The sequence below is a fragment of the Bemisia tabaci genome, chromosome 7 (genome assembly GCF_918797505.1).
Source record: "Bemisia tabaci chromosome 7, PGI_BMITA_v3".
In the NCBI taxonomy this organism is placed as follows: domain Eukaryota; kingdom Metazoa; phylum Arthropoda; class Insecta; order Hemiptera; family Aleyrodidae; genus Bemisia; species Bemisia tabaci.
Genome location: NC_092799.1, coordinates 3,820,637 through 3,846,056, shown reverse-complemented (window position 1 = coordinate 3,846,056; position 25,420 = coordinate 3,820,637). Strand labels below are relative to the sequence as shown.

General features: G+C 35.1%; 5 protein-coding genes across 5 annotated transcripts; 3 read left to right on the top strand and 2 right to left on the bottom strand.

The window, feature by feature from the left end:
* Nucleotides 1-45: 45 nt before the first annotated feature.
* On the top strand, nucleotides 46-8,868 carry LOC109036762 (activating signal cointegrator 1 complex subunit 1). Its single transcript, XM_072302158.1, has 8 exons — nucleotides 46-368; nucleotides 931-1,036; nucleotides 1,386-1,498; nucleotides 2,447-2,598; nucleotides 3,475-3,635; nucleotides 5,694-5,857; nucleotides 7,037-7,173; nucleotides 7,834-8,868. Exons 1-8 carry the CDS (start codon nucleotides 230-232, stop codon nucleotides 7,960-7,962), a joined length of 1,101 nt encoding a protein of 366 aa, XP_072158259.1. The 5' UTR covers nucleotides 46-229; the 3' UTR covers nucleotides 7,963-8,868.
* Nucleotides 8,388-14,199, bottom strand: LOC109036746 (ribonuclease H2 subunit B). Its single transcript, XM_019051108.2, has 7 exons — nucleotides 13,737-14,199; nucleotides 12,463-12,598; nucleotides 11,629-11,725; nucleotides 11,308-11,422; nucleotides 10,540-10,701; nucleotides 9,761-9,987; nucleotides 8,388-9,014 (listed from the first exon to the last, which is right to left on the bottom strand). The coding sequence occupies exons 1-7, from the start codon at nucleotides 13,984-13,986 to the stop codon at nucleotides 8,910-8,912; spliced, it is 1,092 nt and encodes a 363-aa protein (XP_018906653.2). The 5' UTR covers nucleotides 13,987-14,199; the 3' UTR covers nucleotides 8,388-8,909.
* Nucleotides 14,200-14,355: 156 nt separating this feature from the next.
* LOC109036758 (uncharacterized) lies at nucleotides 14,356-17,077 on the top strand. Its single transcript, XM_019051122.2, has 2 exons — nucleotides 14,356-14,510; nucleotides 15,235-17,077. The coding sequence occupies exon 2, from the start codon at nucleotides 15,348-15,350 to the stop codon at nucleotides 16,095-16,097; it is 750 nt and encodes a 249-aa protein (XP_018906667.2). The 5' UTR covers nucleotides 14,356-14,510; nucleotides 15,235-15,347; the 3' UTR covers nucleotides 16,098-17,077.
* Nucleotides 16,934-20,796, bottom strand: LOC109036760 (protein transport protein Sec61 subunit gamma). The gene is made up of 4 exons (XM_019051126.2): nucleotides 20,650-20,796; nucleotides 19,766-19,867; nucleotides 18,747-18,849; nucleotides 16,934-18,041 (listed from the first exon to the last, which is right to left on the bottom strand). The coding sequence occupies exons 2-4, from the start codon at nucleotides 19,857-19,859 to the stop codon at nucleotides 18,032-18,034; spliced, it is 207 nt and encodes a 68-aa protein (XP_018906671.1). The 5' UTR covers nucleotides 19,860-19,867; nucleotides 20,650-20,796; the 3' UTR covers nucleotides 16,934-18,031.
* A 94-nt stretch (nucleotides 20,797-20,890) lies between these two features.
* Nucleotides 20,891-24,584, top strand: Polr1H (RNA polymerase I subunit RpI12). The gene is made up of 4 exons (XM_019051125.2): nucleotides 20,891-21,035; nucleotides 21,874-22,022; nucleotides 23,608-23,839; nucleotides 24,366-24,584. The coding sequence occupies exons 2-4, from the start codon at nucleotides 21,899-21,901 to the stop codon at nucleotides 24,388-24,390; spliced, it is 381 nt and encodes a 126-aa protein (XP_018906670.1). The 5' UTR covers nucleotides 20,891-21,035; nucleotides 21,874-21,898; the 3' UTR covers nucleotides 24,391-24,584.
* Nucleotides 24,585-25,420: the final 836 nt, after the last annotated feature.

The window sequence follows — 25,420 nt, the reverse complement described above, 5'->3', positions numbered from 1 at the left end:
AACATAACCATGCAACATGGAAGATTTAAGGTTATGTTTCAGTGTTTTCAAACCTCAGTTCTCTGTTTCAAACTGCTTCAGCTATTCAACATTCTAAGTTAACTAATTTTTGAAAATTCAGGCATTTAACAAGCCGGCGATTAGTGCAGTTAGATGTTCAATAATATTCGGTTTCTCTAAGTCAGTATCGGTAAAGTCTCCTTTAGTCGTCTAAATATCAGAGTGTACAATGATTAGCGATAGCGATATGGAGATCTTAAGACCAAAAATTATCAACATCGCTGGCCGGTGTTATCGAGTCCATAACTTTGTGGAAAATACCTCTAACCTACCGGATACCTCTGCTCCTGGCCCGTACCATGAATTAGGTATGGTTTTTAGAAATAGCAATCATTAAATGGACTGAGTTAAGCAGAAAGGAACCAACCCACATTTTGGAAAAAATTGAGTTATGAGTGGTTTTGAACTCAACCACTGCTCTACTATCTGTCGCCAAAAATTCAAAGTTTTCGTTGGAGCAAATTTTGCAGAAACAGAACTTGAAGTTTATCTTTTACATTGAGTCTTATGCAGGAGCCAAACTTTAAACCTCTTTTTCTCGGTTCGATCCCGATGTGGCTTGGTTCCTTTCTGTTTAACTCCGTCCAAATAGCTTTGCTTTAATTAGGATCTGTCATGGCATTACCGGAATGATGCAAGGCCAATGCCTCTCATCGTCCCTCTTAGATCTTGCGCTTTGAGCCTCGAAAACAGAGTCAGATTTTGTTGTCAGCAGTTTCTCCACCTAGCCAATAGATCTGGTAATGAAATCCGTGGGGGCAGAAAGAGAGCTTCTTGGTTGCCAGATTCCTCAAACTCTCCTGAAGTTTCATCCATCATGATCATTATTAAATAATCTAAAATCTCATTTGCACTTAATTTCTTTTACAGATGGAAACTATGATGATGACTTAGTGTATGAAGACAAAGATGAAAAAGATAATTTAACAATTGAATCAACCCCTGAAGGATACAAGGCTGAATTTCATGTGGCAAGGTAAATTATTCTAATTTATTTAAGATCTAAAAATTATGAATTACAAGAACAGCAGTAGCAATAGGTACATAATGTGGCCTTTCCATATTGCATTGGAAATAATTTTTAAGACGTTGGAAATTTCACTACTTTTTTTTAAGAGCAAGCGAAAAAGATGTTCTTTGGAGGTAGAGAAAAGAGCTTAACGGAAAAAACCGAGGTAACAAACTGTGAGCTAAAGAGCTTAACTTAAGGGTACCTATAACTTTAGGTAATGTAATTAATTCTCTTGTTGATACACAAATGGAATTAAATTCGAATATTTTTTGTAGAAATACTGGTTTTTTTTTTCTTTTTCTTGTGTTTTCAGGAACTATTATCCTGCAATTATTGGTTCCAAGGGTGCTGTTCGTAAAAGACTGGAAACTGAGACAAAGACGCACATAAAAATTCCTCGTCTTGGTATTACAACTGGTGACATAGGTTAGCAAGTGCACCTTTTACCTCTGACTTTATATTCATTACTTACTCTTTATTTTTCACTGATGGTCATAACGATCCATGGAGCCCTTGTTTTGATTTATTAACTCACCACTTGCAATTCGGATTCCTTTTTGAGTAGTGGTTGCGTGTAAAAATAATCCAATACCAGGCTATTGCCATCAAAAATAAGGGATGGCAAATCCGCAATTTCTGTTGCATGCTTTTCCCCCGTTTGTATTATTCTATTCAAAATCATGGCCATGTCAAAAATTTGTTTGATTTCCGAAACAGGCTACATGTTGCAATTAGGATCGAACATTTCTGGCTCACCCACAGAGGCATAAATCGCCCGAGGGAAACCAATAGCATATATTGATGGTGAGACTGTAGGAATGTGTATCTTTTTTTGCGGCGCTTCAGACTTCCTGTCATACTTGTATTTTATTTTTCACATATAAAACCACTATTATATCATTCATTGAAAACTTTGGTGATTTTTCCTCTATGAGAACATTCTCTGAAAACTTCATGTCATGATGTTTTGCGGTATCCCTTCAAAAAATGAAATAGGAGCTAAGATTTTGAAACACCGCAATCGAGAAACAAATTTTTTCATTTTAGCACCGATATGTTGTCTCTACGATGAGCCAGGAATGGTAAATCCCAATTGCAAGTCCAAATATCAGAAAATATAAATCTGTTGAGTCTCCGATACTTCTGTCTCTTGGGGTTTTAGCATAGTTTGCAAGTGGAGAGGCTTTAATGACCATAACTCAGAAATGTCTTCGTACCTTTAATTCTCAATCAGTCTGACTCTTGGAAGGGGTAGGTTTTATTCATACCCTCCCCCTGGTAGGAACATCTTATGGAGCCTTTTGTGGCGTTTCCTCTGTTTTGCTTTTCTTTTTAAAACATAATTGATAAAAAATCATCACACTTGCTTTGCAGTTATCACAGGTTCTGATGCCAATGGTGTGCGAAGGGCTTATCGCAGGGTGAAACAAATTGTAGAAAAAGTGCGAAAGACTCAGCCTGCTACCCACTTCATCTCCATTCGATGCACTAGTGAGGCCATTAAGTCTAATTTTTTAACTTTCAAGGTAAGCCATTATTTTTTTACTCTACAAAAGCAAGTTGAATAGCATGTAACTCTAATAATACTTAGTGGGTCAGTAGGCAAGACCTCTAATATCGCATTGTCTTATGATGCATAGAACTTTTTTTGTGGGTGTGCCAAATAGTGAAAAATGAGTAAATTAAATTTTTTCCCCCCAGTTCTTCCTTGAATTTGGAGGAATGCCTTGTTGTAATTCAGACTAGACTGACTTTTACTCACTTTAAAGTAAGTGTTTTCTCCTTACTAATAGGTTTTAGAATTTGTGACCATATCTGTGGAAAGGGGCCTTTTTTCTCAGAGAAATATTTACTTAACCTATTGCAAATGCTGAAACTACAACCTAAGAGTTTTTGTCATAGCATTTCAGGACTCATATCTTCTTCAATTTTTGAGCTATTAGGCTCAAACCTGTGCCAAAATTTCTAGATTTTCTTCTCTCATCCATTTGAAACAAATTACGGAAAAAATTTTCTCAGAAGAGAGAATCTCACAAATCGAGTCATGTTATTTTTTTTTTAATTCGGATAGAAGCTGGTATACTTGCTTTAAATGTTTGGTTGTTTTGCAGGGGTGGAGTGGTATCTGTCACTTAAGATCAGGAAGCGCGGGGGTTGTTCCCAGCCGAGGGTTGGTTGTAGAGAAAGAACCTAGAAAAGAGTGGGAACCAAGTACAGGATTAATGCTTGGGGGCTGTTGAAAGTAGGATAAAAAAAGGGGGGACCGAAACAATTATTGGAGATTTCCAAAATGCCACTGACTCAATTTTTCAAAAATGTGAGCAAGGCACAATGTTGCGTTGCCTCAGAGCACTGATTTTTTATTGCTATTCATACATTGAAACATCTATTCTTTTTTTCAGAAACTTGTCTTAGAGGAGTACAAATCTATTGATATTACTGAATCGATTTTCCAAGTTCCTGAAAAACTTCACTTGACAATCGCAGTACTGGTATTATCCGATACTATTGAACGGACTAAAGCTTGCCAAGTCTTTGAAGAGTGTAGAGACATTTTTCTGTTGTAAGTATGTTACTTTTTTCAAGTAGGTAAACCATGAGGCATTTCTGATTTTTACTTTAGATTTTAAGAGGGTCAAACAAAAAAAGATGTAATCCAGCCATTATTGAAAATCAAAAAAAAGAAAAGTGTCAACACTTGACTTTTATTCTTTTTTCATTCAAACTAAAATTTTACTTGCATTTTCAAAAGTCATTGGGGTCGGCTGGATTTAATTCCTTTCTCGTCTTTTCAACCCAATCATCCAGCCATCACTCATAAAATTAATTACTAGACTTGCAACTGATAGCTCCAATGATTATAGCTAGCCATTCGCGTATAGACTTGTCTCACCACCTGTTATGTCACCAAGTCTATATAAGCGCTCGCTGCCCATTTTTCAAGGGCCTCTTCCACCTTGATCCATGACTAGCATGTGTGCCATTCACGCACTTCTTGCACCTTTAATGTGTAACTATCTTTTGTGAAACTTTTGTTCAAAATTCCTCAATACAGTCATCTTTTTTGCCCCTTTTAAATTCAAGTTTTCAATTCGCTCTCCCATTAACTTATTTTCATTTAGTTATTTTTTTTATTCAAAAGCCCTAAATTCCAACAAATAGTGATAGAAATAGTCTAAAAGTCACTACCATCATCAATCCTATCATTGACATTTATGTTAGGTAATAAAATATTTTGCCTTGCTTTTTTTCATCTTTAATGAGGTGACTTGTGGGAGGTTAGATTTATTTATCAGCAGCAAATTTCAGGATGATGAATTCTATAGTGTTTCAATAGCAACATTTTTAGATGTGATGAAGATGAAAGCAGAGTAGGTAACTTTGGCGTAGGAAGTTGTTTATTTTAAAAAAGTTAAAAAAAAAAAAAGAGGCCCTTTTCAGATGGGACATATAATTTGGTTCAGTTCATTGGTGAGAGTAAGTTGAATCAGTGAGTTCGAAAACACACCAACTCGGTAACTTGAAATTGCTCAATTTTCACAAGAGACGGTCAATTTTTATAAAAGTCATTGAAGTTAGCGCATCTGTCCCAACTTGGACTTTTAAAATGCCCTTAAGTGCTTGTATTTTGGCACCAAAGGTCTCTTTCTTAGACTAACTTCTTCATTTACTGTCTGGTTGTGTGTGTGTCTTGATTCTTCTCATTTTTCGGAGTTGGTGTGTTATCGTTCTCACTTATTCAGTTAAGGTGGCTGCTTTGAAGAAAGATTCAAAAGTCCATGATCAGTCAATAATTTCTGGGATTTAAGACACTTCTTTCAAAAAATCTCTCAATGTCACATAGATTGCATTTTGCAAAAAGGAACCACTAGCATTGCAATGTTGCTAAGATTGTGCAACTTCTTTTGTCTCGGAGGAAAAACCCGATTATCCATTAATAGTTTCTATTTTACTCGCTAAAAACTGTGAATTTAAGACAAAAATTAACATCTAAATTCCATAGTTTTTCACGATTTCCGCAATTTCATTGCAAAGGATGAAGTTGCATAATCTTAGCATCATTGCAATGCTAGTGGTTCCTTTTTGCAAAATGCAATCCACATGACCCTGTAATGCATTAAATATAAATAAACAAGATTTGATCGCAAAATACTATAGAATAACTCCATGAAAATGTGCAGCGTACACTGTAGATGTACTTTCATTATTTCTAAGATTAGCCTATTAAATTGTAAATCCGAATCAATTCGTAAATCAGCACCTGACTGTCATAGAGTACTGGAAAAGTGTCTTAAAATCCAAAAATTATTGATTAGTCCACCATTGGGCGATTCTCAAACACATTGTAAGTCCATCTTAAATCTGACTCAGGTTGAACGTACAATTCTAATTGTTATGATAGGTGTAAATGTGGGAAACCACAAAGCCGAGGTGTTAGCCAATGATAATGCGTAAGCTTCGGCAATGATTGAATAAAATCGTATTATCCAAATAACACCTCGGCTTTGTGGTTTCCCACATTTATACCTATCATAACTTAACTGGTGTTACAGTGATTTTCATCACTATGTTCAAATACTTCTAATTGTGCTCAGCAAGTCTATTTTCATTTAAATTTCAGGCCAACCATCAACGGGCGAAAGCTAACTCTCAATTTGAAAGGCCTAGAAATTATGAATGACGATCCAAGCGAAGTCAACGTACTTTACGCCAAAGTCAAGAGCAATGATGATGATCTTCTGCAAACAGTCGTTGATGGTATCGTTAGCTACTTTGAGGATTACGGTAGGCACTGAAATTTTTTACCTTTCCCTTCACCTTCTTCACCTTTTTTTATTTTTTAGAATTCCATAAAAACTATGAAGAATTGAAGTAGGCTACATTTTGTAATCAGGAACTACTTTTTTTGGCTTATTCATAAAATCACCTACCTGCATAAGGAAACTAATGGCACACGTCTTGTTTCTAAAATTGCCCAGAAATAATATTTCCTTATGGCAGTATGAAGTCCAAATAATACTCATGATCCAAAGAATTTTGAGAGACAAAAAAACATCAACTTTGTGTAAAGGAGACTGCATATGAAACAAATGAATTTACTGCTGGCCAAATTTGTTATTTGATATCGATGGCTAAAGTGCAAAAACCATCTATCTCCATTGCGCTATTTCAAAATTTCTGCTCCTTTTTTATTTTTGCAAAGAGCGACACATCGAATTAATAACTTGAAATTTATACAGAGTATCCTGTTAACAGAGAAGAAAAATCAAAAAAGCTTACAAGAAATGACGTTGATTAGTTTCCCAAAGAAATATAATGTATGACAGGAAGTCTGCAATGTCCCAAATAGGAAAACATAGTTACGCACTTTGGCCATCGATATGAAGTTCTTCACAGCCTCCTGAGCCTATTGAGCCTTAGAAATGAATCTTGCAAATCTCTAGAGATCCAAGGCTGAATCGATAATTTGCCAGCATTTTTTGTGTGTATTTCTTCATAGACATATGACATTACTGCTGTTAGATCTAGAAAAGAGCTTAAGTTTACAAGATAATCTTGTGTAAAATCTTGTAAAAAACCCAAAAATTTCCTTTAAGTTCAAAAAATCATTTCTCAAGGAAGATAAATCTGATTAAAATCCGACCAATCAAAAGCCGACAGTGGAGTTAACGTAGCAAGGCAATGCGTGCCGCTGAGTTCAGCCAACCAGCAAATGCCGCTTCCCCCGCCTGAATAAGTCATCAGAGCCCGTCAAAAATTTTGTTTCGAACGGTTCTCATTTTTAGAATTTTCAAAAAGCAGTCCATTTCTCATTTAGGATTAAAATAAATCTGAAAAAATTCCTAGAAGCTTAGTTCACTCAATCTTTTAAGGAAATGAATTGAGAAATGAGTGCCACTGATCTATTATCATTATGTTGAATTTTATTTCCTTGCAATCTAAAGAAGAATTCTTAATTTCTAGGACTCTTGAGTAAACAGTATGAAAAAGTGAAATTGCATGCTACCTTGATGAATACTGCCTTTGACAAAAGAAGCGAGGCCGAGGTTGATCCTGACTCAAAGAAAAGGAAAACTTTTGATGCAACAAAAATTTTGAGAGTAAGTACAACTGATAACTGATAATACGGAATTCTCATAGGAAAATTTCATAGCTCTATAAGTGGGAACTTAGTGCGTAGAGGTTGAAATAATTTTTACGATTTTTTTCTGCCGTAGATAATTTCAAGATGCTAATTTAAAAATGAGAAACGCATTTTTCAGATTGCAACATTGCAAGTCTCCACTCATGCTTTATTTCTTAAAAGAAAATTGACCATAAGTTTTTATCAAAATTTTCTTCCTCGTTCAAAAAATATCATGCAACATTGCAAAGATATATTTCATTAGTTTTCCTCTGAGAAAATGAAACATAGCTTGAGATATTTAAATATTGTGATTGAGATAAGCATTTTTCGCATTTAGCCATCAATATTACACAACTATCGGCAGATTATTACAGCTGTTTCTCAAAACCTCCAATACTAAGAGGCTTTTCTCATGTAAAAGATCTAATTTGACTATCGAGTTTTTAAAAAATCCTGGATAAATGAGGTCAAAATTCCTAACATTTGTATATTGTGGTAAATTCAGTGAGAAGTGGTTTTTAATCTGCTGAATTAGGCAATAGGAATAAAGTATACTGCAGTTTTATGTTTATTTTCTCATGAAGTGCAAAAATTGATGGTTTCTAATTTGGATGGTTTTCAACTTTTTTTTAAGGATTTACAAGATTTTGAGTTTGGCTCCACAACGTTTGAAGGATTGGACTTGTCTGTACGATTTTCTACTGGGACCGATGGCTATTACACATATTCGACTCGTGTCAACTTTATGTCCTGTACAGCTTAAGTGGGCTGTCTCATGAGACTCTTTTAAGATCATCACCCCACATGAAGACACCAGGAAACTCAATGTTTAGTTTTCACTACGATTGGTCAGTTAAGCTTGGGAGGATTTTGCCCGCAAATTAGTTGTTTTTCATAGTTTTTGCTACAAGAAAAACGATGAGTGTATCAGCTAGCCTAAATTTTTGGTTTTTTGATTGAATTTTTCTCCCAGTTGCCGTTATCAAATAAAGTCGGAGAAGAAAACCATAAGCCTAGTTCATTTATACTGATCCGATTTCCTGGACAGCACCAGGATGTCATGTTGTTTAAGGTAGAAAGACCAGCTCCAGTAAGAGTTTGGTGAGCCTCTTTTTCAGCACAGAATTCACTCATTATGGCCAAAACAGATAATAATTTCAGGGGAAGTGTAGAGAAAAGAAATATTAATTTCCTTTTTCATCCATATAATCGTTTATTCAAAAAGTATATACATTTACTATTTAAGTTACATCACAGTTATATGATTTTCTCGACAATGTAAGAGCTCTACAGTTAAAAAATTAATAAATAGTAAGGCAATTAAAACTAAAGGTAACACCTGTGCAGGTTGGAAAATAGACGGATTTTGCAGAAATTTACGTTTCGAGTTTTGTTGATTTACTTTGCTTATTCTTCCGTACCATTTTTGTGGGAGAAAAAAATATCTTGTAACTGACTATTATATTAAAAAAATGTTGAGTCATTTGTTTCTTTGAATGTTTCACTGCAATTGTAACAAAATATAAATTTTATTAGCAGTTAAGTCATTGAGAGGATGTGAAAAGATAAAAACTTGATCAAGTGGTAAAATTAATCAGGTACTTACATGTAATTTACCTAGGATGGTTAACTTCATGCACTTACTTAATAAAGAGTGAAATGAACAGATGATGTATTTGAAACTTAATTTACATAAGCTCCTCGCCAAACTCAGGATTTTTTTGTGAAGAATGATGATATTGATTTGGATCCTTTAGCGGCTACAGCTCGCGCCTTATCCTTGGAACTAATCGTCTGCTTTGGTGTTGGAGGTGGCTGGAACACATAAATAGTATGCAATTTTTTAATTACAGTCTCAATTGACATTATTACTTACATCCACTTAAAGTTATCAACTGAGATCGAAATTTTGATGAGTTTTTAGCAGAAAAAGCATCTTTAATTCCGTTTTTTACCAATAAAAAGAAGTTAACTCAAATCAGTTGAACTAATAACTTTAACTAATAATAATACCTTAAATACATAAAAAAGTTTGCGCAGCAGCAAGAGTAAAAAATGAAGCCTTTATTAAAGTACTTTCTAACATGCTTCAAGACCTTTCTCGTAGTTTTTCGTTTTCTAAAGGCACTGTTTCCAACTAGTATCACCGTTCAATTTTGACGATAAGAATTGTACCTGGGTTTTTTTATTTTTTTGTTTCAAGCTTATTGACATGGTAAGCTTTGAATAGTTGCGCATTGCTGAGATGCGGCACACAAGCGATAAAATATTTATTATCAAAACAAGATATCAATATTTTCCCTCATGATTTGTGGGTATACTGAATTAAATCTCAGTAAAGCTCAAGCGAAAAACTTTCCCAAAAAAATGTGTATTTGTCAAAATAAATATGCCAACATCTAAATACTCCTATTTTTTCCCCCTTCGCAAGACAGTATACTACATCAACCTATTGGACACTCAAGTTTTATTGACCTACAAAACTGATTCAGAAAGACCACAATTATATCAACTGAGCAATCCTTCTAATGGTATCTAATTTTACTCATCAAATGACTCACCTTTTCTTCATTCATGGAATCAGAGTTCGATGAAGTTACTGAGTCTGCAAAGTATTCAGACTCAACTTTTTCCAACTTGGGTTTCTTATTTTCTTTAACATCAGACTGCGGTTTCTTCCGTTTGAGATCTGTTTCTGCAGGTATTCCAAGAGCAGTTGACAGTTTCTTACTCAGTTCTTCAGGGAGATATTCTGAGATAATTCCATGGGCATACTTCAGGTAGTTCTCTGGAAAAATAAACAACTTCTGTCAGAGGTAAAGGAATAATTTAGTTCCATTAAGATCTTGATGAAAAGTTAAATTAAAAGAAAGATTTCACATTGAAAGCAAAAAGTAAAATTAGTTTTATGACAAATAATCATCAGTAACAATTTACTGGTTCCCTTCTCTTCTGGCGTTTGTCTCTACTTAGAATTAATGTTCCTAAATTAAATCATTCTTCAACTAACATGAAAATGTGCATTATAATACTGCCTCGGTCCGAAGTAAATATCCTTTTTGTTTATTGAAAACCTAACTCACTTTTTTTACATTTTTTCTTTACTTGGTATTTTAGTACATATATTATTTGATAAGTAAAGAAGTTGATAAATTTTATGACTTAGGGCCTGTTCAAGGCTGTGTCTGTTCCAATAGCTGTGCAATTGTTCATTCCAAAATCAGCTTGTTTCAGCAACGATTTTAGATCAAGGTGATGTCACTCAATTTGTGTAAATTTTACAGAGCAGGATTTTTAATCGAGCAAGTCAACTAAAACTCTATAAGTAGAGAGGGCTTACCAGGCGTATCTTCTTTTGACTTGACAAATGTATTAGACACAGCCATTGGTCCAACATGAGTTCGCTTGAGTTTCAACACATCTGCTACTCTCATGGTTTTCGCTTTCAGCCATGAGAGGAGTTTCTCTTCATTCAGCATCCAAGCATTCACAGACTCTGGACCTGAGAACAAGGAGAAATTACTTTGTGAAACTGGCAGTTAGTTCCATTAAGTTGGAATGTAACATTAAACAAGACGGATTCTGAAGTTGATTCATTTGTAAAGTTTAATCTCGGTTACCTATTAACTTCTTCGTAAACTTACAGACAGTGTATGAGACACAAGGAAGAGAGAAGAGAGAAATTTAATTATAAGCAAATGAAGGTATGATTACCAAGAAGTAAACTTATTTCTTTTAAATCGTATTCAACAGAGGGGATCCAATGCAATTACAGAGTTGTAAAAGCATGCATCTTTATCTATATCTAAAGAATGCCAGCAAAGCAAATATTTGTTGTGTTTAAGTATACTAAAAAATTGCTAATTTTAAAGGAAAACCATAATATGAACTTCAGTGCAGTATAAATTTTTAGTATCTTTTAAAACTAACGAAAGGAGTTGCACAGTTTTGAAAACCTGGTAAACTTTTGGTTCCTGTCTGCTAAATGCTATCCATTCATTCTTCACTAAGTACTGTAAAGCTTTTTATACTTAGCTTACATCACTGAGAAATATTCTGATTTCTATTTTTTACGTTGACCAAGTCTCACCAGAAAATTTATTATTACCTTTCATGTCAGCAATCTGACTTAGGGATGCAGGTTTTAGAACATCCAACAATCTCTGGGTTTGCGGAAACTCATCATCTGTCAATATTTGATCTAAGGGCATACATCGTCCAACCTGAAAGAAAGAAAAAATTCCATACATTTAATATTTAATTATATTTATTTTTTTATTTATATTTTATTTTATTTTACTTATTTACTTTAATATTCAATATAGAACTGGATTCTCCACAATAACAATTTAGCTGAACGAATATACTTGACTTCATTCACTTTTGTGGGCTAACAATAGCTGGCGATATTTATTAATTTTCTACATACCTTCACAAAATAAGATAAAGCTAGGAACAATGGGTCAATGGGTGTTGTGACAAACAAATCTCCATCTGATTTAACGGTTTCATCAATGAACCAGGATCTGAAAAAAAGAGAAAAAAATTTGAAAGGACCCGGATGAAAAGTTTTGCTTAAATAATAGCTTAAGTGAAGTTAAACAGGTAAGCTGTGTTTAATTCACTGATGAATATTTGATCAATAATGTGTTCTAGAAAATTTCTCAATTGAGGTCAATAGACCACTAGACAAGGTATGAATTTAAGCATGATAACATGCTTAATCTCTCATTTCAGAAACAAATGATATTTTCATGCTCAGCTCATTCAGTAGTTTTCTCTCATTTTCTGTTATGGTATGAAAATCAGAAAAAAGCAGATATTCTCGCCTATTTTTTACTAATTTTCCAAAAATGAATTTAAAAAATTATGCAACAGGTACATTGATGTTCCATGCTTTCTAACAAAAGGTAACTACCTGGCTGCAAGGATGGCCCTTAAAATTTACACTAAAGTAAAAAGGGTAGCCCTACAGTCAGCCATCCATGGCAAGAACTTGCAAATTTTTTTTATACCTGTTTTTTTCTCCTTTAAAAAAAGTAATAATTCCCAGGAAGTCACCAAACATTTATGTTTCATACTATTCATGTCATAGTATAGGAAAGCCGTCATAAAGAAGTAAAGCTTTAGAGCAATCTGGATGACTCAGAAATTTTGTTTGAAAAAAACAGAAAGCCTGCGGCCAACTGTAAAGATGCAAAATCTGGAATGGAGTTGCAATAATGCTTCACTCAAGGCGTGTAGAATGGATTCACTGGCTTACCTCAAATCATCAGAAAAAGTTTGAACTTCTTGAATTACTGTATTGTCGGCAGATAGTAAAAACATTCCAGGACCATCTGTACTCGGATGGCGTAGCTCTATAATATCTAAGTTCTCATCGAAATTTAACCCTGCTTCTGCAACACGAAAGAAAAAATATCAAAAAATAACTAGGTACCCTTTTCATGAACATGTTTGAAAACCTTGATAATAATGATGCAAAGAAAAGGATTTCACTCTTACTTCAAAGAAAGCAACTCAATATCATCCGTAACAGAAACTCAAACTGGTCGGTTGGGAGAAGGCTCCAAAGTTGTAGCTTCTTTTTTTGCACCCTAGCATGCCTTAAAGGAGACTGTCACCTAAAAAGGGATGTTGAAATTCAGTTAAATCAATCACATACACAAGTAAATAGACTAATCAAATGTTCCGGAAAATAACAGCTCATTACTCTCTTCAGCCACAAATTGCTAAAGAGATACTAGAAGGTACCATGCAAATTCTGACCAATATATACTAATATACAGTGAAATTCATGCTGAGAAACAATATGCTGCAATTGTGAAAACACTGCTGTGACCCTAGCATACACAACTTTGGATATAGTTTGAGTTGACTTATAACGCCTTGTCTCAACGGGACGTTTCATGGGATTTTTCCCAAGTTCGAATCGCAGGAATGAAACTTCTGGGATTTTTTCCCGATAAAAAACACGGCAAAATTTCTTCTTCTTCTTTTGAAGTCATCCCTGGGACTACACAAGGACTCTTAGTTGGTACTGTGATCAGTAGTAACTGACTCAATATTTTCCCCAACTTCGCAAGTGAGATTTTTCCCTGGGACAAATCCCATGAAACGTCCCGTGGAGACAAGGCCTAACCATGGCTGGACGTATGTGTTTACCACCCCAAAGCCGCCAAGGTTTCGCCGCCTTGCTGTCACGAGAGAAGAGCGGGTAAAAACAGTCGAGTTATAGAAAATTGAAAGGGGGAGGGGGGGGGGAGGGAGTTGGGATTTAGTGCTTATCCAATAAATGTGTACCAAGGCATTCTATGACAAAAAATATGTTTTCAGGTGCCATTTCTATAATTTGCGTAAGAAAAAACCGCATAATTTAAGCTATTTCCAGCAACACGGTGTGTGCAATGGCGCCGTATCTTTCTCCCCTTGGCACAATTTATTGCCACCCTGAGCTGCGGCCTAAATGACCTATGGCCCTATGCCTAAATCCGGCCGTGCTCATAACCCTGATAGTCATCAAGAAGGTTAACTTACTGTGGAGAAGAAATATCCGCGAAGTTCCATTCGTTTCAGTAATGCCTTCAGCCTTCTCACTGGTGCTCTTTCCTGGCGATACTTCATTCTCTTCCTGAGGAGTTCTGGTTGATTCAATGTCGTCATCACCCATCTCACCAGTGCTCGGTCCAGGTGATAATTCTTCCTCTGACATGATGATATTTCCTTCCTTAATAACTATTGTTTTTATCGTAACTTGACAATTTTCTTTGTAACAAACTTCAAGCATGGATTGTCATGGTATGCATGGGAGGCTAAAAGCAATCTGCATTGAGATGAGAGTTCTACACAGAGAAACAACTGATTTTCATCCTAAAAATGGTTCTGATACGGGAAAAAGCTGCTTCAATACAGAAAGCGGGAGAAACATAGACGTAGAACTTCCAAAAATTTAAAGATATAAAGACTTTAAAAGTGAATTTATTGATTCCGGTTGATCCGGCGGGAGAACGAAACACGACTCAACTTTGAGGTTATGTTGTTGTTTGTGTTCCTAACAGAGATGTCAAGTTTAATAAAATATTCAAAAATAACAACATGCTGAATCCCTATCCGTAGGGCAATGCGGCAACACGAGCAACGGTCGCGCCCGGTGTTCTTTTGTTTACCTCGCGTTTTTAGAGGGAAAAAAGTTTTGACATGAAGTTTTGACTGTGATAAGTGAACTGTACAAATTTCAGAAAAGTTACAAGATCTCCTTCAAATTAAGGATTACATTCTTGGCAGCAGAATTCAATTTCCAGACCTGAGCAAGTAAGTTTTTTGGTGTTGGAATGAAAATTCAGAGGCTGATTGTGTTCATGAAAAGGAGACAACATACAAGAATCTCTAAGAAAAACTAGACCTCTCAAACAGATCGCCAGAAATGATTAGATATTAAGCACTGCAGCTCTTGTTTTCTCTTCAAGCTTTCATACAGAGCATGTAGAACCTATGAAACATGCGAGCCAGAATGTCGACCGTGTGACTCCCAAACCATGCAACTCGTTCACAGTGCCGCAAAATCTCCAGGTACACCTACTTTCTTTTTATAGGAGAACAAATCAACATCATTCCTCAGAGTTTTCTCTAAATTGTTTCGATTAGAGAAGGAAAATCAAGGAAGTTTTGAAGAATAAATGTTGAATAGTTCTCTATGCGCAAAATTATGTATGACAGGAAGTCTACGTTGTCACAATCCAAAGTACATGGTTTGGGAGTTTCATGGTTGAAATGCAATCGTAAGAGAAAAGAAATGAATACCTATCAAAATTTCGCCAACTTCTTGCATGACAGTCTCACCATTTAAGGTCTAATCATATCATCTAAGTCACAACAAAAAATTGTTTTTACGATCAGGGAACAGGACAAGAATATCCCAGCTCTTCAGTATTTCTGAAAATGCATCTGTGATTCTGCCAATAACTTCTGACTTAGGCCATCCTTTTTAAAATCTGAATCCCATAATCGATATAATCCTTTGTCACTCCTTTTACAGGTCATACTTTGGGACTGCGTTAAGGCACCGTGGCAGAAGGGGAAAGTCGGCAGAATTAAGTTGAGAACTTCTCCCACAAAAAGGTTTGGAAAATCTGCTGTACTCTCCCGACAATGGACTCCATGATGACAGAAACAGATGATCAAATTTCACAGTACTCCACTCAACCTCCGACACTGGAGAAGTTCATGCACCGGGAGAAGCTTGACGATCTCAAATGTGAAGTGCGTGAATTATCCCGAGAAATCCTCCACACCGGATCGAAAGAAACAACAAGAGTATCTCTGAATCCTGATCAAACTGTTGTTTTACCCGAGCGAAGTGTCTTGCTCAAAAAGAAGACCCAAATAGTAAATGCTCTTCGTGTTGAATTAGAAACTGATAACTCTCAAGATGGGCCTTGTATCAATGCACAAGCTTTTGTTGGGTACACCACACAGCTAGGAAAAGATGTCCAAGCCATTGAACAGTGTCTATCAAGTAAAACAGAAGAAGAAGAGCGCATTAAATACAGATTAGAAAGATTGGAAAAGACCAAAAAAGAAATGGAGAGTTTTAACAAGGGGTTACAAGGATTCCTAAAAGATGGCCTCTCTGATTTGGAACGCTTGGAACCGCTCATTAATCAAGATTTTATTAAAATTAAAGGAATTTTTAACAAGTACCTGAAGGACATTTCGCCTAGCGGTAATCTTCAACTTATCTTACAGGAACTGGAACAGGCTAGTAATCGTGAAGGAGAAGACAGATATATTGAAATTGATGATGAGAATTATGCGTCAATGATGATGCTCACAAAGGCATCATTAGTAGTTCGTCATCCAAGGACAGCTGGGAAAGTTCGACTGTGCAACTTTAAATAATGTGTTTATATAGAGAAATTTTCCAAAACCAACATACTTTTTAAACTGTTAAATTTACAGATGATTGACTTTCTCAATGTATTTTATTAAAAAAAAAAAAAAGTTTGAAACTGAGCCTACTTTGCTGGAGGTTTCTAAGTGTATCTGTTTCAAGTTAGAAAGTTGATGCAGAATTTTCCTCAATGAATAGTAGAAATTTAATGGAAAAAATTAATCTGGAAAGGCAAAATCAGAGGATAAAGATCGAATTTCTACTTTGACTTAAGGCATGTCATCAAAGTATAATTTACTTAATTATTTTGAGTATCTTTTCCAAATTTTTGTTGATAAAATCTTTCACATATAAATGCATGGTTTCTGAATTTGCAGGTGAGAGTATCTAAAATTTAATAAAATTGTAAGGTCAATAATTGCAGATATAATGCAAACGTGATTGAATAAACAGCATTACATACAAGATGAAGTTGAGGAAGATAAGTATTTACACGAGGATATGTTAGAATCCGTGTGATGTAACTGTCACAATAGGAGGAAAGTGTCTCCGGGAGAGAGAATGTATGCATTGTCGCCAGTCAGGGGCAGCCAGAAAAAACTTTAATTGTGGCACAGATTTGGAAACATAGGAACAGAAGAAAAATTGGGCCTTACTCTGTTTCAAAGCAATTGCGTGTTATTGTTTTTTTTTTTTCTCTTCTTTTTTTTTCCACATTCATTTACGCTCTGAATTGCATGGCAATTTTATATGGCTGACAGGTTACTTTTAAAATGTTGTGATGCTTTAGCAACAAAGTGACTAATTTATTGTTACAATAATGTAATAAATGTAATTAACATCATTGGTGTTTGATAAACTTGTATTTATTTAATCAAAATAAGTAACAATTTAGCAATAGGATACTGTTAGGAGAGTATAAAAATTCATGTCCTTTACAATATCAGAATACAAAAAACTGAGTCGCAGCACCGTTGATAACAATGGGCCTCCAGACAATGAATAAATTAAAGCAACATGTCGTTTCTTCAAAATTTCACAAGGAAAACAAATCACACGACAGGAAGTCCAGAAACCAATTTCTAATTAATGTATAAGTGTTTACAATTAACATTGGTTGAATTACAAAAATGGTAATGATGTCATATACAAAAATCCAACTTCCATTTTATCTATGTTGAAAATGCTGGTTAATATCTCGTTCAGGATATAATTTCCTTCTCATTGAGACACACACTTTCTACTTAAGATTTTGAAGAGAGACATGTGACGATTCTTTCTCAGTTTAGATCTTGTCTAAAGGCCCATTATTAAAAAGGAAAAGAAAATCATAATTCAAAAATTGTCATGTGCAACATCTACAGGAGACAATGAATGCTTCACACCAGCTGATGAGAAATCAAGTATAGCAGTTAGAAAAAATTAACAAACCAAAATAAACAGAATGGGCATTTGAAAATGAATCAAAACATTTAAGTCATTAGTTTTAGACAACTATAAACTAAAAAAAAAAAACTGATTATAAATTATGAAGACCATCAATTGTGGCATATATTAATATTTGCTAATTCCGTTGCCGAAAATAGAAAAATCATCATATGAAAGAGCAAATAAAAACTTCAGTTTCAAATTGACTATTATTTTAGCAGCTGAAAACTTAAAGGAAAAGGTATTTCTTAACATGCACATTAAATGACAGCCTGCAACAATGTTTTGAGAGATTAACAGAAAGACCAGTTTTAACACCTGGCTTACTTGAAGGTTCTGTTGAGTCACCTTCGAAAATTATACAATGCTGGTCAGGAATTTAAGTTTATTCAGGCTTTGTCTTCATTTTAGAAAACCTCCACTTTCTCTTCGGTGTTATTAATTGGAGATTTCTGATGCATCGACAAACTATTGCGCATGTTCGATTTTGTATAAGTGATATCCTAGGATTTGTCTAGGAGCCTCTGAAACAAGAAAATGAAAAATAAGAACATTAATTAGAGAAGAATAAAGTAGATGAATTCAAGTAATGAGATAAGCGATAATTTGTAGTTGACTCAAGTTCATGCGCTGATGTTATCGCTACTGATACACATAGAGTACAGAGTCGTAATGTAAGTGGGAAGGCTGGCACCACTTTTAAGCATTATCCATGTCCCAAATTCCAAGACTCCTGTGTGACGCCGTGTCACTTTTTCGATACATGATCGATTGTTTGCGATACACGGGTACCCGGCCATCCGATGTAAATAAAGGAAATAGGAATTACCACGTATTCCACACCGTCATTTTAGATTGAACATGTATCGAAAAAATGACCCGAGCTCGGAACTCGTCTAGCAGAACATGGCGCCAGCACTCCCATCTACATTACGACTCTATGTACTCTATGCTGATACAGAAAGAAATAGCAACTCACTTAGGGGTTAAAATACAAAAAAAAAATACTTCTTAGCTTGCTCGACCCTACCAGACAAGCCCACAAAACCAGTCATAAAAAAGTTCACCAAGACTCTTAATAACAACAAATAAAGTTTCCCTGTTGGTTTTTATCCTGATTTTTTCAGGTCAGTGACAACTCCGCATTACAAAGCTTTAAGTTATGGATTTTGAAATGAGGGTTTCTTTTCTAGAATTGATCATAGGTACATCCTTAAATTAATACTTACACGATGATATTGTTGATTGGAATATGTATTAGTTTAACAAAAAATCCAATGAACCCCATTATACAGAATCCTATTGCAGTGGCTACAGCTATCTTTTTGAATTCTGAAAGAAAAAAAGGGGGAAAAAGATATTAGAATTAAAGACAAAAGCTGAGAGAAAGTTTTTTCGGTGGATGAAAAACCATTGTGAATAAAATTCAAAGTTCAACAATGCTCAGCTCACCATTCAATTTGCTCCCTTCTCACTTTCCATGATTGAAACTTACTTTTTGGATGAAATTGAAATGTTTCACTTCTCTAAGTAATTTTCAATTATAACATGGCTCTTTTGTTTCAAAGCATTGTACCTATGATTTTAAGATGAACATATTTCTGTTGTGAGTAACTTCGAATCTAACTAGCTAGAGTATTATTCACAACCGTTTTGAACAACAACCCAACAGAATGCCGCCTATAATAAAACCTCTTGTCCGGGCATTTACATGAAAAAGATTAAAACATCTCTGAAAGCAAGAAGAAATTTTTTTTTTTTTTCATTTCAAGATGTCATTAAAGTACGCATTTTTCTCAATTAAGTTTCAAAAATGAGTTTCAAGAATTCAGTTGCCACCATGCAAAAATAAACAAAAATGAATTATTCATGTGTTCAGCTGCATGTAAATTACCTAATCATGAAAGAAAAGCACCAAATTGAGCCCATTCGCAAATTATGGTGGTTGGCAACTGGACTCATTTGAAGTCAAAATGAAATTTTCATGAACTAACTAAGTGATTTGTTCTCTTCCGGAAAATTTTAAACAAGGTTTGGTTAGCAACTGTCTTCTTCTCTTTGGTCCGGACATGGCTAATGGATAGCTATATACTTAATTATATCAGAGATTTTAACCTTGACTAAAGAGAAAAAAATGTAGACGTGTCATGCTTTTGAAAGAAATGAAGGAGACAATGGAATTAAAACCAAGTTTGTCTATAATCAACAATAGTTATGAGTATATTAACTTCACAATAGAGAATATCACCTTTCCTATCTGGTTTTGTGCATCTTTTCACTAATCTGAGAGAGTCTTTGGCAAACTTCTGTCCAGGTTCCAAGATTAAGTTGATTTGATCCATAGTGATATCTGAAAATGAAAAAAATATTTTTAAAACATTTCTTTAAAAAAGGGAATGAACGAGGAGTAGAGTGAAACTTTCCAAACGGATCACTGGAACTCCTAAATTAACTCATTTTGCAGCATGTTCGCAAGTCATTTCTGAAAGTAACTAAACCAAAAATGTTTCATTCACAAATATCACATACCTACAAGAACCAATTGGTGTTTTTTGATGGAGGCTTTGATACACATTATAATACATGAATTCCTTCAAATCAGCATGACAAGGCATCGCAGTGCAATATGATGCATGATATAGATAGGGTTCTTTCATATCCTCATGAGCCATCAAAATTCCAAATTGCCTCTTAGTACAGGAAATGATGTCTTGAGGGCCAATTATTGAAAGTCTAAAGCAGCCCGGTGCCCAATAGGACGTCAAAATGCAATATATTGTTTGGTTAAGATAAAGCTATGTCTTGGCTTAATGCACCAACATAGTATCAAAAATTGGGCCACTGCAAGGCTAGAAAAAAATGAATGACTTTCGTGAAGATGGGACTCATGAACACACCAGGGAATTCTGGGTGAATGATCATCAACATATGAATAAGATCTTTAAAGTGTTAATTACACTTGGAGTCGATAATTATTATGCTACATTTAAGGGAAAGATCTGCTTGTCAGGGAAAAGCATTCCAGAGGAAACGGAACGGAGCAGTAGACAAAATAACTCATCGCATGGAGGCTGCGGTAGGAGAAAATGGTAAACAGAACGTTTTAATAATTTAGAAACTACAGTTACGAACCTGTGAAGATTCCCAGATGAGATTGACTATGTTAGGTCAAGTTTTGCTAAGTACCTCTCACACTTCACGTACACGAAAACACAGAAAACACGAAATAAGACGAAAGAGAAGAGAGAGACCCAAACCGGACCTACCTAACCTCTTCCACGTCACGTCAAATGACAACAGCTGTTGATGACGTTTCCATTCTGTCATCACGAAAACAAGGAATTTGATTTTCAGACAAGGAACAAAAATGAAGTGGACCTTTCAACTTTTTGGAATTTTGGAGTGAACCGACGATAACCATAACCTAAAAACCAAAACAAAACAAGAAAGCATGTTCGGTGATTCATGGTGATTGCAATGCAAGCATGATTCTGGATTATATTTGGAAATTTAATAATGTAAGTTCTATTTTACTATCAAACTATTCTGCCTACTTCCAGTATGTTCCTTTACAACGCCGAAATGATTTCCAATCGCCCTCGATCTGATCATTTATTCCCACTTTTGAATGATACTCCGATTCCTGTGTGACATGGGTAGGATTGTAATGTATCGCAACTCATTTTTGCCTTATCTTTCATCACTTTCGAATTGTTCAAGTTTTGCTTATTCTTCGGTAGTAAGTGTTCTTGATGCAAGAGGAAGGACTCCTCACTCGAATTTTTATCCTATCAATAGCTAGTAAGAGCATAACGACAGGGTGAGTCGGCAATCACATAACTCGTTTGCGGTGTCTGAAAATCTTCGCCTCTATGTTATTTATTTAAAGGAGAACAAATTGACATCATTCCTTGAAGTTTATGCAGAATTCTCTTTGCACAAAGGAGAAAAATCATGGCAGTTTAAAAGATTTGCTGTCGACTAGTTTTCTGTTTAAAAAACAAAGTATGACAGGAAGTCTGTGGCGTTGCCAACCGAGTTATGTGATTGCCAATTTACACCGTCAATAAGTAGTAGTTTATGGAAGGGGGGTGTTATATTCCTGACAATGACTGAGTCCGCGCCTAATAAGCTTTTGCACTTCTAGACTGAGTCAGAAGACCGTCTGTTGTCACTTTCACATGTGAAGTAGGTGGTAAAAACAAGATGGCGGAACTTCTGTTGCAGTCCAAAAGTGTGTTAACTTATTTGGCAGGGACTCTGTCTCCTCTTGACCGATTTTACATTCTATTTAGTTTTAGTTTCTGCACTGTGAGCATTTTAATCTAACTTTTCTTTCTATTTTTGTTCGAACAGTGAAGTCTCTGAAAGAATCTCCAAAATGTCAACTGGTGCTTTTGATGTCCATGCAGCTTTTTGCTCAGAGTGCGGATCAGTTTTGCCATTTTTAACTGATGTTGGTGGAGTCGAGTGCTATCAATGTAAAAAAATTTATGAAGCAGAGGGTAAGATTTTCTTACTTATCATTACTGATTATTACAAACTTATAAGAGAAAAATGAAGTTAAAAGTTGACTGGGTTTAGCCACAATCACGTGAACAGTTTGACAAGTGCGCATGCATAGAGGTCATCAAAGAGAAAACTAGAGCTGTTAATTGGAGCTCAAGCTAAAAAATTCTGCTCGGCACCCCATGCTTTGGAATTGGTGAGGAGAGTCGTCTCCGAATTGTTGATGGTTCCAGCCAATCTCTACAGCCGGCTGGTGCCCAGATTTTTTATACTACTCAATAGTCGGCCTACTGTGGTGTAGTGGTTGTAGCACTGGCCCTATGACCAAGAGGTCCCGAGTTCGATTTCCGGCCAGGTGATTTGAGTTTGATGGTCTCAGGCAATGGTCACCTGGAGCTGGGGTGATAAGCGTGAGATCAGCTAATAGACTATTTGAAATTGGTAAAGCAAAAAAAAAACAAAAATATAGAAAACAACATAAACCAAAGGAAATACTTAATTTATACTTCAGCAACTTCAAAAATCGATACTCGAGAATCTTAGGAGGATGATTGGCAAAGTGCACCTGCTTTTTCATCCAAAATGAGGAGCTCTTTTTTGAATATCATTCAAACAGTAGAGAGTGGTTCAATACATTCTGAGTCTTCTCCCTACTCCTGTCCACTATTTTAAGAATTATCAACAAAGACTTTCACATGTGTGGTGAAAACAAAGTGAATTTATTACCTATCATTCTCTTCAGAAAATTTTTCAAGCTTCCTAAAATTTCCCCTCTTCTTCCGCTGCTGAAAAAAACACATGTTACACCCTATACCTAAAGGCATAAATTTAAGCACCAGCCAACCTTTCATTTTGGCGGTAACTGTTGGTCAATTAGAGAGAACTCACCACATGGCTATAAAAGTAGAGGGTGCAACTTAGCTTTTAGTTCAAAGTACTCCACTCTTGTTTCCTTCTTGGTGGCCATTAATTGGCAGTATCATGAACATTATCATTATTAAACAGTACCTTACAGCTACCTGTTGACAGTCAAGATTGAATGAAAAATGTTCATAGGGAAAAGGGAGGTTCATGCAATAAATTTTGCAGTTCATAAGATCCTAGTTAAAAAAAAGTGCAGAAAAAACTGAAGTTCTAAAATTCTCTGGTCTTCAGATGTATCTAAAATGATTTTTTTTTTTTCTGCGCTGTGTTCAGGCTCAGTATCTTTCCTTTTTATTCCAACCTTGGTATGTACAACATTCATCAGTTACTTGAATTACTAAGTAAGTGAGGTCCAAAGTGGGGTAATTTCATATTATTCTAGCATCTCCCGAAAGGAGGAAAGTGGCTGACCACATGGCGATCATTATTATGTAACAATACACAGATGTAAATTTGTCAGATTTGGTTTGCCCTAAGCAAAAGACACATAGTCATAGATTTCAACATAGAATAGATTCAACATAGAACATAGAATTCAATGCATCATGTGTGAATCAGCTAAAATAACTATCAATTAGCTGCCTAAACAAGGTTTGAAAACCCTGAAATGTGTGCTCCTTCTTTTCTCTCAAGTGCTAATTTTTAATTTTTTACCAGTTTTTAAAGATGTAATGAAAAACGAGTACACCATTCATTTCAACACATTCAATGAACGAGACTTGAAGAAAAGCAAGAAGAAGAAAAAGAAGCAAAAAAACAGCGAACCCGATGGACCCCTGGTTGAAAGGAAATGCCCAAAATGTGATAATGATAAAATGTCCTATGCAACTTTACAACTCAGATCAGCAGATGAAGGACAAACAGTTTTCTACACCTGTACCCGATGCAAGTGAGTATTTTTTTCCCTTCATCCTTGTTACAGTACTTCCATTAACGTAATTACCCTGAAGAACAGGAATGAAAACATAATGATTGTCTGATCCACCAAAATTAGGATTCATTAACTAATTGATATAAAAGTATCAGAGGGTTACATGGTTAAAAAATTGCAACATAACCCAAGAAAATTGAAACTTTGTTTCAGTGGCACGGCATGTTTTGCGATGGATGGATTGATCTGCCATTTAAAACTTTGGATAAGGATCAATAATTAAGGTGTACACAATGGACACCTTGATAATCGATTCATTACCATAGCTTCCAGTAGGAAAATATGGACAGCCTATGATTCACACTTCATTTATGGCCTCAGTCAACATCAACTGATTGAGCTCCTTTGAAAATATCTGCTTTAATATTGATAGGTACGATGGCAATCAAAATAGTTTAAAAATTAAAAAAATAATTTTGAGCATTGGATGGTACCATCTGATTTTTAATCAATTACTCAATTTTGCATTTTCTTTTTTTTTCAGATTCAAGGAAACTGAAAACTCTTGATTGAGATGTCAGCTTGCAGATTTAAAAGACCTCTTGTCATATTTTTTGGTGACTTCTACCTATTTAATTTTTGTTTACTGAAAGTGAGCAAGTGTAATTGAATAGTCTTCCTTGTATTTATTGTCAATATCCCATGTATTATTTTTAAAAAGAAAAAAAATTGTAAATAAATCGTTATAAAAACTTGGTATAAATTGTGAGGAGAGTTTTTAATGGTTAATAGAAGCAGACCTTTACCCCTTAGAGTTGCTATAGTGTGTAAATTTTATCTAAACATCATTTCATCAAATATTGAAAATGTTTTGATTCATTGAAGAATTTGAATGTCACTTGAATTTTCACTTGAACATAATTGAATCTGTAGGAAGTAGAGACATTTTAAAGAATGCAATTGATTATCAATGGTAGATGTTACTACCAGGTAATGAAAATGCAGTCATAGTGAAAATGATTCTAGCATTTTATATTCAAAAGTGCTTTCAATTGGACAGGGAGACTTTTATGCGTCTTAACAACAATACCTTGATTTTTGAGTACTTCATTTTTCACTTCCTGCAGATGTGATTCTTCCAAAATTGTCAAATTAAAACTGCAAAACTATCATAAATGGAAATGTTGTTGATCCATGTCTCCTTGTCAGAGCCAACTTAACCTAATCCAAGACGATAATGCGCCGACCACCCTTAATGAAAACATGAAAGACCAGCGAGGCAGTAGAGTCCTTGCCAAATAAGTTCATGCACTACTAGACTACGATAAACAACTGAAAGCATTACTATAATTATTAAAAAAAAACAAATCAATTAGTTTAATTATTACTAAATTTAGAATTAATAGACTACTAATTTAAGTTCTTGTATATGTCAATATAGTTTTACCTATTATTTTTATAAAACATTTACCTACTTCTCTAGATCCTTTCGTACTGTAGTGCAGTATTATACATAATCAAAGATAATACTGACTTGGTCCACACCGCTATTTTGGAAGGATCTGAGGAAAAGCAGTGTGTATTGAACCATTTAAGTCA